General features: G+C 48.6%; 1 protein-coding gene across 1 annotated transcript in view; it reads left to right on the top strand.

Moving 5' to 3' along the window:
* The window catches only part of LOC126528401 (uncharacterized peptidase C1-like protein F26E4.3), a 48,014-nt gene that overhangs the window by 17,290 nt on the left and 13,406 nt on the right, over window positions 1–17,318 (top strand). Inside the window, exons 3-6 of the mRNA XM_050176293.3 lie at window positions 7,616–7,679; window positions 10,976–11,080; window positions 13,992–14,082; window positions 15,900–16,041. Coding sequence (XP_050032250.1) covers window positions 7,616–7,679; window positions 10,976–11,080; window positions 13,992–14,082; window positions 15,900–16,041 — 402 coding nt within the window. The remainder of the gene's footprint in view (window positions 1–7,615; window positions 7,680–10,975; window positions 11,081–13,991; window positions 14,083–15,899; window positions 16,042–17,318) is intronic.

Below are 17,318 nucleotides of genomic sequence, written 5' to 3'. Positions count from 1 at the left end.
AACAAAATTCGTTTCGCTTTCTGGTTCTGCTATATGCACCCACAAAAACATGGCGCGTTCAGTTTACTTGGCAGTACAAGATCCCGCAACGTCAGAATTAAGATTATGTGTAAAAGAAATAAGATTGTGCAGTCATGCCTATGAATTTTGCGTAGGTAAGCCTATGCATCCCACGAAAGAGAAGTGATGCGTGCCAAGTTATGCATGATGGGCAAGTGTTGCCGAAGTGCCACGCATAAAAGGCTGAACAGACTGCATTGTTTTGGAAAGACCAGAAATTGTAAAAAGAAATGAAAAACAACAACAACAACAACGACCTCTTGCTACCCAAGTTTTTGCTAGCCACGAATATGCCCAAATTCAACGATTCACGAGCGAAATTATATTTAATCTTGCAATATGTTTCTGAACTGTACAATATGCTTTATCCAATGTCCCTGGCACACGAGTGAACTAAGGTCTTCTGAAGTAAACCACTTTTCGTCACGCTGAGTGGCGTTTCACGAAAAGGAACCGCATGGCATAACCTGACGAAACTGACGAGATTCTAGAAGAAATAGACATAGTGTATCGATTCAATGCAAAGTAAATAGGAAGAAAGATTGACTCGCCATCCCGGCCCTGCGAAAGTGGATGCCCAGCGAAGCTGTTGAAAACCACCACTACAGTTGATGAGGGGGTTGTGCGATGCTTTATTGCTTTAGGCTAATGGTAGTAACGGTATAAGGGTTAACTGCTGGGCTAGTTAGTGATCTTGCATACTGAAAAGATTTTGCGCCAAAAAACAACACACACAAGAAAGACGACGACACCACGGGCGCTACTTCAGCTGTTTAATGAGGGTGAAAGCACTCGACATATATAGCCCTCCAAAACACCGCGCATGCGCACAAGGCAACATGGAGTACAAAGTTTTATCAGAGTAGGCGTGATAGAAACTTCAGCTCAGCCTCGTAAAGAAAAACCGATGTATCACTACATCAAGAAAGCGGGTCCTAACTGTGTTAGTGATACATCGGTTTTTCTTTACGAGGCTGAGCTCAAGTTTCTATCACGCCTACTCTGATAAAACTTCGTACTCCATGTTGCCTTGTACGCATGGGCGGTGTTTTGGAGGGCTATATATGTCGAGTGCTTTCACCCTCATTAAACGAAGTAGCGCCCGTGGTGTCGTCGTCTTTCTTGTGTGTGTTGTTTTTTGGCGCAAAATCTTTTCAGTATGTAGTAACGGTAATTTTGACAGCAGGTCACCGCTGGTCGTATCGTCGTTTCTTTTCCCTTTGCTGCTCCGCGTATTCACGCTGCTTGTCGGGACTCCCAACTATGCGTTGCCTACGCATAGCGTTGCTGCAACAACCATGAAATCAGTTGCTAGGCTGGTTCTTCTATATATGAAAGGCTAGTGACGTCACTCCTGACGTCGCAAGCTGGCGTCGCCGCGACAGATTGCGCAGCAGTAATCTTTACCGTGAAGCGTTTGCGGGGAGCGAGCGCTACGTGTTTCGCGTTGTTATCAGGAGTGCCTTATCATCAATTATGTGGTTCGAATGCTCGTTCTCTATTGGAAGGAATGCTGCACTGTATGTTGTATGCGTGATACCAAAGAATGTATGCACTTTTCGCTTGAATCGCTGAAGCTTTTCTTTATTTGTTTTCCATGAGGACGACGACGGTGCGAAAGATATCGACCAACTAGACGCTAACAACTTCACTGTAAAAAAAAAGTTAGCTAAATTATGCTTGCCACAGCATTAATCAGTCTTAAGGTGGGCGTGGCTTACGGTCTGCACCTGCTGTTGTGACCGCGCCCATCGTACTTCCTCTTTAAGCTGGATGTTGACGAAGCCATAGAATGGCGAAACTGCCAACACCCAATACAGCGCGACGGCGGGACTGTCTCCAATGCTCTAAAAAAATAATTGAAGAATTTCTGATAATTAGTCTTCTGAAATTCACGTTATTAGTGGAAAAATATGTACCCCTCCCCTAGGAGCCCTTCTGTAAAAACGCCACGTTCGCTACGCTCATAGATATTTCTAAAATAAAAAAAATTATACAGCCTAAAAATTACCATCTACAGGTGAGATAGTACATCTAATTCACTGCTAATCATCGAATCATAATGCCAAACATGTACTTCACATGCTAATCAATCTTGCAGACTGGTAGTGCCACGGAAGTAGCCCAGGATGTACCCATTCTTTGTTCTCTCGTGTACTTAATCAGGCGATCTATTGAAAAAAAAAAATACAAAGGAAAGCTATATGCAAGCACGTTTATTCGAGAAGCGCCCTTGGAACGCTTCGGCACAAACGTTCTCACGTTAAACAGAAGCGAATGACAGTCGTCGCAACGTAACATAACACGTACATAAGGTTGACGTAGATCGCACCATACCGTCTGTCGAGATGACAGCAGACAATACAACCGATGACATTGAGGCAGATGTAACCGCACACGTCGCTTCGGTTACGTCATCGAAAGGTTTCGCGGCGCGCTGAGAGCAGTATGTCTGTGTGCACCTTTGAAAAGCTTTTAGCGAAAGGATATCCTTGTTTGTTCGTCGTTTTGCTATGGAGAACGACGAACAACTACCACTGTTTCATTTGAGATTTTTTAACGTGGCACCCGGTTTTCATTTCTTTTCATTTTATTCGGTTTAGCGTCAGTTTGCGCTAGCCTTGCTAGTTTTTCTGTTTTTGTTTCGTTGAGTGCTGCATAAGGTAGCTGTTGTTCCTTTTCTAACTACTATGCGTTCCCCCCTCACCTAATACTGCAACCGGGGAGCCTGTGAGGTACGTAAATAAATACACGAATGTACATCCCGTTTATGGCCACGGCGCTGTTCGGCAAGGTACCGGAAAAATTGTGATCCACGCAAAGTTGCTGTTTAAGTCCGCTTACACGAACGAGATTGCATTTCCACGTCAAAGCACTGTCAGCCTTCGAAATGGAGTCAGTTCATCAGACTGTGTGGGCCTTACCGAACAAAGCGACTCGTATAGTGACCAAGGTCTAATGCTCCTACCAGACAGCAATAAATAATTCTGATACGATGCTGGGGTTCCGTCGTGGCCTTTCTACGCCGGACGTCATGATTCAACTCAAACACCACATCGTAGACAATCCCACGCGATCCACACAAGCATACTCGGTCTTGACCTCAAAAAGGCGTTCGACAACGTAAAACACGCCGCGATACTTGAAAGCATACGAGCATTGGGACTGGGCGAGAGAACGTACGAGTACGTACGGAACCTCCTTACGGGTCGCCATGCCCGCATAGTGATCGGCCGACTGGAAGCGCAAGACATAGACATAGGTTGCACGGGCACACCGCAGGGCTCTGTCATCTCGCCCATGCTCTTAAGGTCGTGCTTCTCGGATTACCCCAGAAACTGGTAGAGATAGAAGGCCTCCACCACAGCTTGTACGCCGATGACATCACGCTCTGGGTTGCTGAGGGAAATGACGGCCACGTAGAGCAAACCTTACAGGCGGCTGTCGACGCGGTGCAGGAGTATCTGCGTGACACGGGCCTCGAATGCTCCGCGGCCAAATCGGAGCTCCTGCTTTACAGACCCACGCGCAGGGGCCGCAAACCCAAGAACGCCGATTCCGCAGCCGAGCGCGCCGACAGAGAAATTTGAGAAGTCACATCTGACGGCACCGTCATCCCGCATGTTCACAAAATTAGGGTACTGGGCTTGCACCTGTCGGCCAACGGCCACAACGGCGAAACCGTACGCAGACTAGAGCGTGCGGTCAATGAAACGATCCGGTTACTGAAACGTATCACGAACAGACATAGTGGAATGAAAGAAAGCAATACGATCCGCCTGGTACAGGCGTTCGTAACCAGTCACATAAAGTACGTCGCCTCCTACCTCAAGTGGCAGGTGGCCGAACGAACTAAACTAGACCGCCTCATCCGCAAGGCGTACAAACGTGCCATAGGATTGCCGATCAATGCCAGCACGGATAAATTTCTCGAACTGGGTTTACACAATACCCTAGACGAGATAATAGAAGCGCACAACGTCGCGCAGTACGAGCGTTTGTCAAAAAGCAGAACCGGACGACACATCCTCGAGACGCTGGGCATCAGCTACCACACATAGCAGGGCGAAAAGGTTGCGATACCCATACCGATTCGCGAGCGCATCGCCGTTTCGCCGTTGCCCAAGAACATGCACCCGACGCATCACGTTGGCCGGCGCAACAGGCGCGCGCGAGATTTACAAAAGAAATACAGCAGCAACAAAGAAACTGTCTACGTAGATGCGGCCCGTTACGAGCGACAACGTGGTTTCGCGGTCGCAAACACGGACCACAGCGGAACTTGCGTCGCGAGCGCGACGATACGCACGGAAGAGACGGAGGCGGCCGAGGAAGCAGCGATAGCTCTCGTGGTAGCCACCACGAACGCCGAGGTGATAAGGGACTCGAAGGCAGCGATACGCAACTACGCTAGCGGCCGGATCTCCCGGGAAGCGGTCCGCATTCTCCAAATTCAACAGGGCAATATTTGCCGCAAAAACGACAGTTTCCTCTTATGGACCGCCGCCCACACGTACCCTCCGCTCCCGGGAAACGACACGGCCCACGCCACGGCTCGAGGACTTACATGCCGAGCCGCGGCGCCCGCCGGCAATCCCGACGTCTCGCCCACCGCGAGAGCGATGCGGGAGTGGACGTGGGGGGATCGCATGACCACTTTCAGAGACGTCGCGCAACACTACAGATTGAACAGATGTAAATACCCACCACCGCACGCCAAACTAAACAAGAAACAGGCGGTTGCCTGGAGGCAATTGCAGACACACCCATATCCTAACCCGGCGATCCTTCACCTCTGCTGCCCCGACATTCATCCGTCCGACGACTGTAAAGCGTGCGGAGCCAGAGCGACGCAGCAGCACATGCTGTGCATGGGCATGCACCGGTAGCCAGCAGCAGGAGTCCCCGACGAACGGGATAGAAATGGCAGTCTCGAACCGAGGGGCGCGTTGGGAGGCGGCCCTGCTCAGCCACGACCTCGCCGATCAACTGTGGGCCGTCCGGCACGCCGAGGAAGCCGCCCGAGTCCAAGGACTCGAGGCCGTCGCCTAGGCTGGGATGCTTATGGCCCCACCCCGCCCAAGTCGCCGGACATTTGCAATGAAGTTTTCACTCCACTCCGCGTTATTCGTCGTCCACTTTTTCGAACTTACGATTTTCATTCACGTGGTACCAAACCTAACACGTGGCGCCAAACATAACCGCTGGCAGCAGTAAAGTGCATCTACCACTGACGACTGATCCACCTAACACCGCGAATCATGACACCGAGCACAGCAGGGAGCTCGCGCGATTTATGAGGCACCAACACTGTTGAACGCGTACGGAGAATCGCCTCGAGCGAAAGGGTCGCGTACTCAATTTGGGTGAGTAGGGTACACGGAGAAAAGTTGGCGAAATGTGTAGTTGCTCTTGGTGCGTCTAATGTGAAATTAGGCTTCGCTCGCGGGATAAAGCGAGCGAAAAATTTATGTCGTACGAAAGTGGCTGCATCATAGACTACCAGTCCCGACTTTAGGACGTCGATGGTCCTCAAAAATGGGAGAGCAGAATCTGTGTTTTCTGAGTCGCCTTCCATCTGAGTGCTTTCAGGTGTGTCGATGATCGCTTTTTTCGTGCTCTTCTTGCTCACTCGAACCTTTCGATTGGCTGATTCCCTTCATCCAACTCACGAAAGAGGAAAAGATTGCGTTTCTGGAGGCTTGTGTTTTTTTCCATGAGAATGCGCGGTCATCTCGCAGTAAGTGTTCTTCCGGTAGCTGGATCCGCGTCACCGACATTTCAGTGTGTTTTTGCTTGCGTTTGCGCTCCTTCTCTTGTCGCCGTATATTTCAGTTATACTCTTGTCATTGCATAAGCGAGTTAACGAAGTGGCATGCCCATGCTGCTGTGACGCGGTTCCTTGCAGTTCTTGTCAATGGATTAAAACAGCTCGCTTGCCAGTGCGAGGCGCATTTGCAGCGAAGCAGACTTGTAGGACGAGAGGGCGGAAGCCCGTAATGAATGAGACACTCTGCCGTGGTGCCTGCACGAAGCCTATCGCGCGCGCCTTGCAGGGTGCGTTGTTCCGTTCGCTGGTCGGACCACGTGACCGAGCCGCTCTCGCTGCCAACAGCCACGTCACTCGTGGTGTTTTTTTTTTTTTTTTATCGCGGTGCAGCAGACGACAATTAGCCGACGACTGCGGCCGTTGCAACCGGAACTACGCACGCCGTCTGCTTCCGTCGCCCACAGGGCACGGACGGGCGAAGTACATTATCGGACGAGAAGTCCGCTGTATTATAGGAAGTAAGATTTGAGACAGCCCATCGGTAGTAATGGGACCTAGAAATTGTCGCGGGAAACCAACTATGCATAGCGAGCAATAGGTTCCTTTCGTGACCCCGTTATCACGTTCTGGCTCCCTGTCCGACCGCAACCGTCCTCCCTACGCGTCGACTACGAATGTGCGTACATTTCGCAACGATGTCTGCCCTCCCTCTTGCCGACGTCAAAATTGAATATCCGCTCTCAGCACCGGAAGGCTCGAAAGTGTAGCGCTGCAAAGCAAACCTCTTTCTTTGGAAAAAGAAAACGACTCAAATTCGAAAATTATATTGCGACATCAGTGACGTCACGTAGCTGTGCCGGCGCTGGCTTTCTGGGGCGAAATTCGTAAGTTCGTAATTTCCTTCTCTAATAGGTAACTGTTGAGAACGGAGCTAAGCAAAAAATCTTGGGGCTTTTTCTTGCTCAAAACCACGACATGAATACTACTTCGGAATTATTTTGATCACCTGGGCTTTCTTTTTTTTTTTTTTTTGGCCGCGCACTTTAATCTAAATGCACGAGCATTTTCGCATTTCTCCTCCATCGAAATGCGGCCAGTCGCGACCTCGGCCTCAAGCTCAGCAGAGCAACGCTATTAGCCACTAGGATATCGCGGCGGGTACGACGGACTTTTTAAAGAATGTTTCTGCCTGAACCGATTTAAAGAGTACAAAAATTATTGGCGAGTTGGTATTCAGTATCGACGAAGAACAGCGCGATACACAAGGGACGAGTAAGAATTACGACACGAGCGCAGTGTTTTAGGGCTGCTTTTTAGTGTCGACTATGATAGGGATGATAACAACGCCGTATCAGACAAGCAAGTTCAGACGCTCACAGTAGTGTGGGTCCCCATCAAACAAAAGAGGACATACATACATACATATATATATATATATCATGTCCAATAATCTACTATGAAGATGCGAACATATGACTTTTGCAGTCCCATGCCTCATATGGGATTATTGAATAGGGAGGTTATGGGACATATGGATTTTTTTTTCGACAAGAACGTCGCCAATTTTGCACCATGGGATATAAAGAAACGCTCAACTTCCGAGCAGTTTGTGAGCTTAGCTGGTTGCGTGCGTGCCGGCTACGTAAATACTGAACTTCTTGTCAGATTGCGTGGTCCGTAAACTTTTGTCGCCGATTTAGGTCAGACATCTCTTCCACTTTTCATCTCACCAGCCACAGCGTTCGCGTCACAGTTCAATTACATTGCCTTTTTTTCACTGTGCAGAGTGCATCGTCGACGGTGTGCGGTACTACGAGAACCAGACGGTCAACGTCGACTGCAACAGATGGTAAGAGTACCCTCACCCACCCCCTTCGGCATCGGCAAAAGTTTCTGGTTCATGCTCCGCGAAAAATCAGACTTCGTTTTCTCTCAACAAATATTTCTGCAGATGAAAACTACTTTGACCTCCGTGCAGCTTGTGATGAGTTACAACGTTGCATAGCGCCGTACGCGTACAGTAGCATGGAGTCAGTCGTGATCACGCGGGTAGAACCGCTTAGAGAGTTTTAGCGTGCCTGGCATTCCGGCAAAGCTTAGTCGGATTTTCGGGTGGGCGGAGGCGTAAACGTGAGCTGCCGGCGTGGTGACGCCACTCACCACTACGCGGCCGCTCACGTTTACACCTCCGCCCACCCGAAAATCCGACTAAGCTTTGCCGGAATACCAGACACGCTAAAACTCTCTATTATTTATTTACCCCCGACTACAAGTTTACAGCGTTTATGCAGCGCTAGAAAGAGCACGATAAAATCAACACATAGGAGGTGTGCAATGACGTCATGGAGAGCGCCATCTTTTGTTGAGCCAGCACGTCAAAAAGATGTGCATTATCTCGATCCGCTTATCCTCAGCACAGCGGAAGCTGTGAACAGTGAAGCGCAATGGCGTATAGTGACGTCACGTGAATGCCCCGTATAAAGGTAAAGCACTGTTAACTTATACGTTCAAGGGCTCTGGCGAGGCAGTAGTGCTGTAAGCAATTTAACATCTCGCATATTTTAAACAATGCATGATTCCTTCACGATGGATTTTAATGTTCATAGTATTCGTCATTAGTCATCGCCATAATTTTATAGCACGTAGATTTTACGCACTTTACAGCGACTATTTTTAGGCCACTTTACAGCCAAGTCACATCTTCCATAATACATTGTTAACACTACCACTTGTCATGGCGCTCTTTGGCCAAACCTGGCCCTTGCGCCACAAAATACCACACATCATCATCATTACTTATACGAACGAATTTTCATACACAGTGCTTCGAAACGTTAGATGCAATAGCATATATTCTTTTAAAATAAACGAAAAAAAAATCTTTCTCTTAGCTTCGTGCAGGTGGGAATAACAAACAATGCATCAAGAAAATCTTAGAAACAAGGTAACTCGATGATTCACTGCAGTAATCGCAAATTACATATAACGCTAAACCAATGACGCTAAAATACCCCAATGTAACATTTCTTTAACCCATTCTGTAAATACTTTCATATGTGTGTCTGGCCATATTGCTTATTACTTATTTATTTAGTTCCTATATTGCTATCGAAATTTCTGTTTTGTGTTGTTGGTGTTTAACGCGCATGTTGTGTGTTCTGCCGTGCATGGTAGGTAGCGTGACACGCGTCCTACTTTTGTTGAGTATGTTGGTTGCCTTTATGGATCCGAATCAGTATTGTTATTGCTTAGATAACATTTTATCTGCGGAAAGCAATGGCACGGTTCGTATGTCTTCATATCAGTCTTGATACATACCCGAATAATACCTTTTGGGGAGCTATTAGTCCCTTGCAATTTATTTTAGCAGTCGTTCTCCATACCAATAAGTTAAAGCATATGGGTGTGAGAGAAACAGAGCATGGTAATGTATTGTTTTATACATTATGAAATCGAATCTTAGATTCTAGTGAGAACAGCAGCGATTTTAGGTAACTCGCTGATAAGGTGGTTTTAGATGAGCATTTTGTGTCAGTTTTTCACTGAAATATAATCATAAAAACGTGTATTTCATTAGCGACGCTGTTAAATGTAATTTCAGCTCCGTCTTCAACTCTTTTTGTCGGGTGTATGAGGTAAAATATGTTGCCTTGTTAGAACGTAATGGAAGCCTGTTTTTCCTCGAACACTGTGAAAGTAATTTCATAAAAAAAGTATTTAGAATCGCTGCTGGCCACTTCATTGCATTCCAGTGGGTTCCAGGACATTGCGGTCTTCACGGAAATGAGGTGACGGATGAAACAGCCCGCAGGGGCTCTTGAGTAAAAGGAATACGTAAACATGTGTTATAAAAAGAAAGTGACGCATCGGCGATGGCAAAAAGTCATGCTCGTGTGGAAAAGAAGCGCGCCTGGACCCAACATGTACCCCTGCGTACATTCCTTCACTCGATAGACCCGAATTCGGGATCGATAACTACGCCTAAACTTCCCCAGTGCCAAAAAAAAAAAAAAAAAAACCAGTATCATCGTCTTCGCCTGAACGCTGCATTTGTGAAGTCACTTGTGCCGACTTGGGCAATCTACCAATCCCTATACTGCGACAATTTTGGTGGCACAGAAACAATAGAGCACATCCTGTTAGAAAGCCCAGCCTATATAAATGAAAGAAAGTCAGATGATGAAAACAAAGTGGACAAAATTAGTCAGGCACCACTAACGCTTAGAAGCACACGAGGTCCTACGCCTTGTCTTTCGAAGCAGTGGTTGGCTTTAAGCTTGCTGTTTGCTTACCTTCAAGATATTGGCCTGCTTGGCAAGCTTTTAGAAAATGTTTTATATACACGTTAGAAGGACGAAACGTAATTTTCACATCGCCTTCCTTTTGAATGCAACAGAGGGAACATGTGTAAATACTAAGTCTACCTTTCTTTCTCACAACTGTTTCTTTTTTTTTTTTTGTCTTCCGCCCTCTTTCTCTCAGGGCCCTTCAATCCCTCTTCTATGCAAGTAGCATGTGGGCGACATTACACACGCCGGGAGAATTCTCTGCCGTTTCAATAAACAGCTTTCTCTCTCTCTCCCATCTCTATTTAGAATCAGCTTAGGTTCAATTGCGCTATCGGCTGAAAACATACGTTTTCATTTTTTACCTTTCTTTGTCTTTCACCAGATGAGATTCTTGGGGGGGGGGGGGGGACATGGGTTTCAATGGACAATTGCCCAAAAATGGTAAAGGACAACATTGTTCGATTAGTCTATGAAATTTGCAGGCAATCCTGTGACTCCGAGTCCGATTGGGTAACTCAGGCGCAATGGGAGAGCGCTTGAAGAAATCCGCATTGAAGGTGATATAGACATCATGATGATAACACCTGTGTTATCTCTCACTGGTCGTTGAAAACTACTGCTTTTGAACTCGTCGAGCTCGTTATATATACAATCGTATCGCATCGTAATCGAGGGACAAAGCAACCATTTCGGGCAAAGAAAAGGGAAGGCAAGTATTTCAGTTGTATAAAAGGCATCTTACACTGCGCAATCGTTCACAAAGATAAGCGAGTTCGAGAGACCCGCGACAATTAAGTCGCGTCCTCAATTACACTCGCCCCCATGATTTGCGCTCGCCGTTCTTCCTGTTCGACAGCACCTGCCGCAAAGTGTCGGACCGCCACGCCCAGCTCCAGTGCGAAGACCGGGTGTGCATCAACAGGCCGGAGCTGATCAGGCAGATCAACGAGGGCAACTTCGGGTGAGCCCATTTCGCCTTCGGCTTTTTCGCCCGTGCCACACCTGCTCGCCCTCGCACGGTCGGTGCACCGCCTCCTCGAGCCTAACGAAACATTCGACTGGTCGCTTTGGAGCGCTCTAGAGCGCTCTACGTGGCGCGTTTTGCATTCGCTTGGTGGAAATCGAGCGCTCGGAACGCATTAACCCGGTTCATTCGGAGCGCCGCGCTCCAGCACGGAGCGCTCGGATGCGCTCCCGTGCCTTTAACCTGAGCGGGCCACCGGGGTCATACAGAAACGCGATCACTGGCTGCTTCCGACTGCCCTCGGAGCAGCTAGCACGTTCGGCCGGGGCAGGCTTTCGTCTTTTGACTCCAATCTCCAGAAGGCTCCGCACCGCTGCAAACCGAGTTGGCCGCGCGGATAGGAACCAGTCGAATGCGCTGTCACTCGTGTATGTATATGTGCGCCGCTCTTTCAGTGTACTTCGTCTAAGCGCCGGAGAATTTCAACCACGCCATAAGCAGCCTCCGTTCTTATTTTTTTTTTAGTAAACCACGAACCGACTTGGACAAGGGTGGGCGCTTGCAGGCGACGCAAGATAAAACGATGTCTCAAGTTTTGCGCGCGACAGGATAATTTTGTTGTACGTGCGGCGAAAGATGGACAGACCAAAGTATGCCCGTTAATACGAGGTCTGTCGATCCACACACCGAGGTTAAGGCGCCAAGCGGAACGCAGTGAGGTGCAGCCGAGTTGAACAACTTAACAAAATCGAGTTGCTGATTGAGTTGCTAATGGAGTTGTAGTTGAGCTGCACTACTCCCAACTCAATTGCGAGTGTGGCGCCATTGGCCGTGTACTTTTTATTGCGTTCTGTTTGACGCCACGGTTAATCTGAATTGAGTTCCTAATACACAGTCACAGCGATGCACCTATCACTGCATTGCAATGACTGCGGATGAGTTCTTCTCTCCAAAGTGTGTTATAATCAGCTCCGACAGATGCACGCAAGAGATCATTGAGGGAGGCAAAAACTATAATTAGTACTGAAGGTCCTATACGCGTGTCGGTACAGCATCTGTCTTGCTGTCGCCTAAAGACAACGTATTTCCTAGTTCTAGCATAAAGGCAGACAGTTGAGCGTCACGAGGCCTTGCTGTGATGTGGACACATGAACTCTCGGAAAAAAAAAATGCAACAAAGTTCAATTGCTAGCTTGTGCGCTTCCCTGTGTGAGCTTATGGGAACTTCGTTCGTTGCCAGCGTCTATTGCTGCATCCCGGTGCCGACTAAAGTCACTTCGAACGAAAGAAAACAATTAGGCCTCGCTTGACTAATGACAGCTTGTCGATACCGCCCGTCCTCCGAGAGTCATATGCGTCAGCGCTGTCACTTGGAACGGCACTGTTACAGCGTGTCGTCGCACGAGCTCCCATTGTTCTGGGCGTCTCACGCAGCAAACCGCTTTCAGCTCTGCGCGACATGCTTGTGACGCAGCAACGTGTGCCTGAAAGGAATCGCCACAACGTCTCCCGAAACGCCGGCGGCCATATCGCTCGTTTCAGGTTTAAATCTCAGGCTTATCGATCAATTTCACGTAACAAACACTGCATGAAAAAGAAGTTGGCAAAGAAAGTCCTGAAGTTGAAAATAAAACTGTCAGCGGTTGGGATAAAGCTTGCAAGTAGCTTAAGGCAATTAAAGAGTCTCTAAAGTAAGGCATTCTTTTTGTGGGTCTCATACGTACTGAGATACGTTGGGGCTGGAGGGATTGTGGGGTTATACGACAATTTTCACTACGCCACCGCTGCCGCGAAAGATGCCCGTACACTTAATCATAATCATCATCGTCACAATCAGCCTATCTTTATGTCCACTGCAGGACGAAGGACTCTCCTTGCGATTTCCAATTACCCCTGTCCTGCGCCAACTGATTCCAACTTGCGCCTGCAAATTTCCTAATTGCATCAACCTCCCCTAATTGTCTGCCGTAATCGATTGCGCTTCCCTTCTCTTGGCACCCATTCTGTAATCCTGATGGTCCACCGTTTACCTGCCCTATGCTTGTAGTAGTGGTCCTTAATGGACTTAATTGAGATAGTACACAAAAAATGTAACTTTATTTTTTACCGTGACAAGCCCGTACAACCCTATATATATAAAGAACACGAGAGAGGGTGGTAGAAATAGAAATCCTCTGCATGGCGCAGAATGGTTAGTTGGGCTACCTGGTCGATGTTCATCGTTGAAGCAATTATTACTCAGCACGACAAGGTTAAACATGGACAGAGAAAAGAAAGATGCCACAAGCGCTGAACTCGCAACTAAGCTTGCTTGAAAAAGAAAAAAAAAAACGAAATATATAGTTCATACGCATACGAATCAAATGGCCCCTGCACGTGCTCAAGAGAACACGGATCATTTCTTTTCTCTTTGATCATCTCTTGGATACCTAGCTGCAAAGAGGTTGCCAGTGTTCCTTCGCGCAAGTGCCACGATCATTTGACTGCTTTGTGTATGGATATATGTGCTCCCGTTTTCTTTTCAAAATAGGCTTAGGTGCCAGTTGAGCGATTTTGCTGTATTTCTTCTTTTCTGTCCGTATTTAACAAGCCTGACGCGCCGAGTATTATTTCGACGACATAAATGTTCTGCTATAACATCTGGGTTGACGAGACGTACCCCTCAAGCTATTCCTAATGTTCGCCGTTAAAGACTCGGACGGCACAATACCCTCAAGGCTGTTTTGGACACCGTCACAGCGGAAGAGCGGAGAGGTCAACGGGTGCCACACGTTACACCATGGCATCGGCAAGGAGTACGCGCATGCGCTCTAAACTACAATCGCCTTGCGCACGTTACTTGCGCCGCATGATTTCCAGAGCGAACGCGACCACTCGAAGTGACCCGGGTGTTCTCGACCTCTCGCAGCTGGAAGGCGACAAACTACTCGTTCTTCCAAGGCAAGCTCCTGGACGAAGGCATCCGCTACAGGCTCGGCACCCACCAACCAGAGAGACCGGTAAGCTCAGACAGCGTTTTTTTTTTTTTCAAGAGTACCGATAAACCACTTAAGGTTATGGTCTGCGCATGCCCGTTTATGATCTGCACATGTAAGAATCCTCCCACCTATACTTAAAAAAAAAAAAAAAGGAACAATATTCAACGGGCTCTTATTGAGAGGCACAGAACTTGTCACGTAGGGCCTTTCGAGCAAAACTCCTCTCTGCTTTCCTCTAGTTGAGCAAGACGTTAGTTGAGCGCCAGTCTTTGTCTCATATCTTGTCCGAGTGCTTCTTTCTTTCTCTCTCTCTCTTGCTCTCTCTTAAATTGTTAGGTACGAAAACTAAACAGTGGCTGATGCACTCCACGGTGCCAGTGCTGAAGGTCTGATGCACGAGCCTCGCTTTGTGAACGGCTTGGCATCGCCATCGCGCTCATGGGGCACTGCTACGAAAACACGGAGGAGGGAAAAAAGAAGGCTAGGGGTAACAATAAATAAAAAATACTCGTGGGAAATAAGCCATCACCATGTTGTAGCGCGAGCGGTAATATCTACATCTGTCGAGCGCGCGGCCATCTCGCCGCCATCGATATGCGGCCGCCGCGGTCGGGGTCGAACCCGCGACGTAGTGTGCGGGGAGCGCCACTGGGCCACCGCGGCCGGGTCACCTACTTATTTTGTCTGTCACGTGAACCGATGAGCGGGGCGGGAGAACGAGGAGCAGTGACGAATACAACATTACACTGCCCGCACAGAGTCATGAAAAGATGAGTGACGTCACGCGCTGGCTTTCGCGCCTTGTTCCTTGCCAGAATTGCTTTGATGGCAACGCGTAGTCTGTCCGTGCCAAATGCTCGAGTTCATTTCTTTCCCACCTGGCGGCAGCCCTGGCTTGAACGTCTGTATTAGCTTGTGCGACCGCTTGAACATTTACTTGCACGTGACGTCGAACTATTTATCAAGATTAACTTCGAATCTATTACGTAAGATATTCGGCCCAGATGTAAATTCGGACGCATGCAGCGTGTGGTTTTGCTTATCTTCGATATATTGGCTTGCTTGATCTTTCAATAAAACGAAACTGATCAGCTCGAGGAAACTCTGCATATAGAGACTAGAATGACCAAACTTAATTTTCACGAAGCCTTCATTTTGAATGCAGCATACTGAACATAATTTCACATCTAAATACCAAGTCCATCTCTCTCGCACCTTTTCATTTTTTATTTGTTCCCCCCCCCCGCCCCCTTCTCTTAGGGTCTTTAAATCCCTCATCTCCTTCCCCGTGCAGCGTAGCATGTAGTCGGCTTTGCGCCTGCCGGCAGTATCCTCTGCGTTTCATTAAAGAGCGTTCTCTCTCGCTTTTTCTCTGTGGAAGTGGTCCATGCGTATTTATGCCGTAAGCTAGCTTTGGTGATAATTGGCGTTAGTTTGGTCTATAGATCACTGTGTCGCCACAGACGACGAAAGGCACCCGCATAGCGCGCTCCGAGAGCCATCCGAGTTGCCATAAAAAAATCCAGAAAGTAGCACCGACACGCCAACCTGCCGCGCGATGATATACAACTGCATCTCTGTGCTTCAGCAAAGGAAAAAGTGGCTTCTAGGGCAAGTATACCGCGACTAGAAGACGGCTCGCTTTCTCCGCCTACAGGGGCACGCGCTGCCTTCCTCAATCTAACCAGCTAGCATTTAAACAAGCACTATAGACGGGGGAGGAGGTTCACGCTCACAACGTACCAGTTACAAGTGTAATCGAACTATACGTCTCTTGAGCTGGTCTTCTGGTTGTGACGAGGATGTGCGCCCCTCTCTCTCTCCTCCCTCACCGGCAGACTGTGGAGATGAGCGAGCTGCACCTGAAGAAGCGCGAGCTGCTGCCCGAGGAGTTCGACGCCCGCATCCGCTGGGCGGGCCTGGTTCACGGGGTGAGGGACCAAGGGGACTGCGCCTCCTCCTGGGCGTTCTCCACTGCAGGTACGGTCATCGTCGGCGCCTGTTATTGTACTCGGCGCAACCCGAAATCCCGCACCCCCCCCCCCCCCTCCTCCAACAGCATTCTCCAATTACAGTGAACTCTAGCCGTTCAGTGAATAAGCTAGTGAATAAACCTCGATATCCCTCGAAAATTCGAGAGGAGATTGGAACAAAAGGCTATGTGTTCCTGGTGCAAGGACCCCTCACTATATGCCCGAGAATAGTCTAATCGCACTCCTCTGCTACCCATCCTAGACAGCTTTCTTTTTTTTCGGGACATAGTTTTGTTACTATAGTTAGAGCGACGGTTTTCGACTCTACACATAACGTAACATACCAGACTCAACTTCTCGCTCGTAATCTCGACTCCTCAGCATCCTGCATTGCCCTGCTAGACGGTACATGGATAAGGCCCACTTTGTGTGACCGATGGCAGGCGCATATGCTGCGTATATTTCTTTTTTTGTTTGTTTTTCGCGTGCACTACTACATATCAAGCCGTTCAGCGACGCCCTTCTCTGTCTCCCATTGTACAACATTTCACTTCAGCTGTTCAAACACGCTTAGGTTACCGGCACAGGAACACACACAAAAAAAGACACACACACACACACACACACACACACACACACACACACACACACACACACACACACACACACACACACACACACACACACATATATATATATATATATATATATATATGTATATACACGCACGACCACATACAGCCAGCCCCCTCCTCCCCTCCCCTCCCCTCCCGACTCCCCTCCTCCCTACGGCCACAGGGACGCTCCCGCTACTCACAACGAGATTATTAAATTCTTCTACATGTCTAGAAGGGTCTTTCCACCCCCTCACCCCAAGCTGAATAGGGCGCAAGCCGTTTCGCTTAGGCTTCTGCAGACCAGTACGTGTCCGTGTCTGTCCGTTCTTCACGAGGCTTACCCGGACGTGTATCGCGACGACGCCTGCCCCTCCTGCGGGCAGACCTCCACTCTAGCGCACATGCTGTGGGAGTGCGGGTCGACATACCCCAAGTTCATCAAGGAGGAGTGGGACTCGCTTCTGCGTAGCCCCGCTCTAGAAAAACAAATCCTGGCTGTCCGGCGTGCCCGCGACCGGGCCGGTGGGCTAGACCTGCCGGTCCCGACGTGGGACTAGCCAGGTGCGCGACGAGTTCGCGTCCTCGCCGGACCTGCAATAAAAGTTTCTTCACTCACTCACTCACTCACTCACAGCCAGCAGACAATGAAGCCAAGGAAAGCGTCGAG

Source organism: Dermacentor andersoni, chromosome 9, assembly GCF_023375885.2.
Source record: "Dermacentor andersoni chromosome 9, qqDerAnde1_hic_scaffold, whole genome shotgun sequence".
NCBI classification, from domain to species: Eukaryota; Metazoa; Arthropoda; class Arachnida; order Ixodida; family Ixodidae; genus Dermacentor; species Dermacentor andersoni.
The sequence above is the reverse complement of the archived record's forward strand: the minus strand, read 5'-3'. Positions and strand labels throughout refer to the sequence as shown.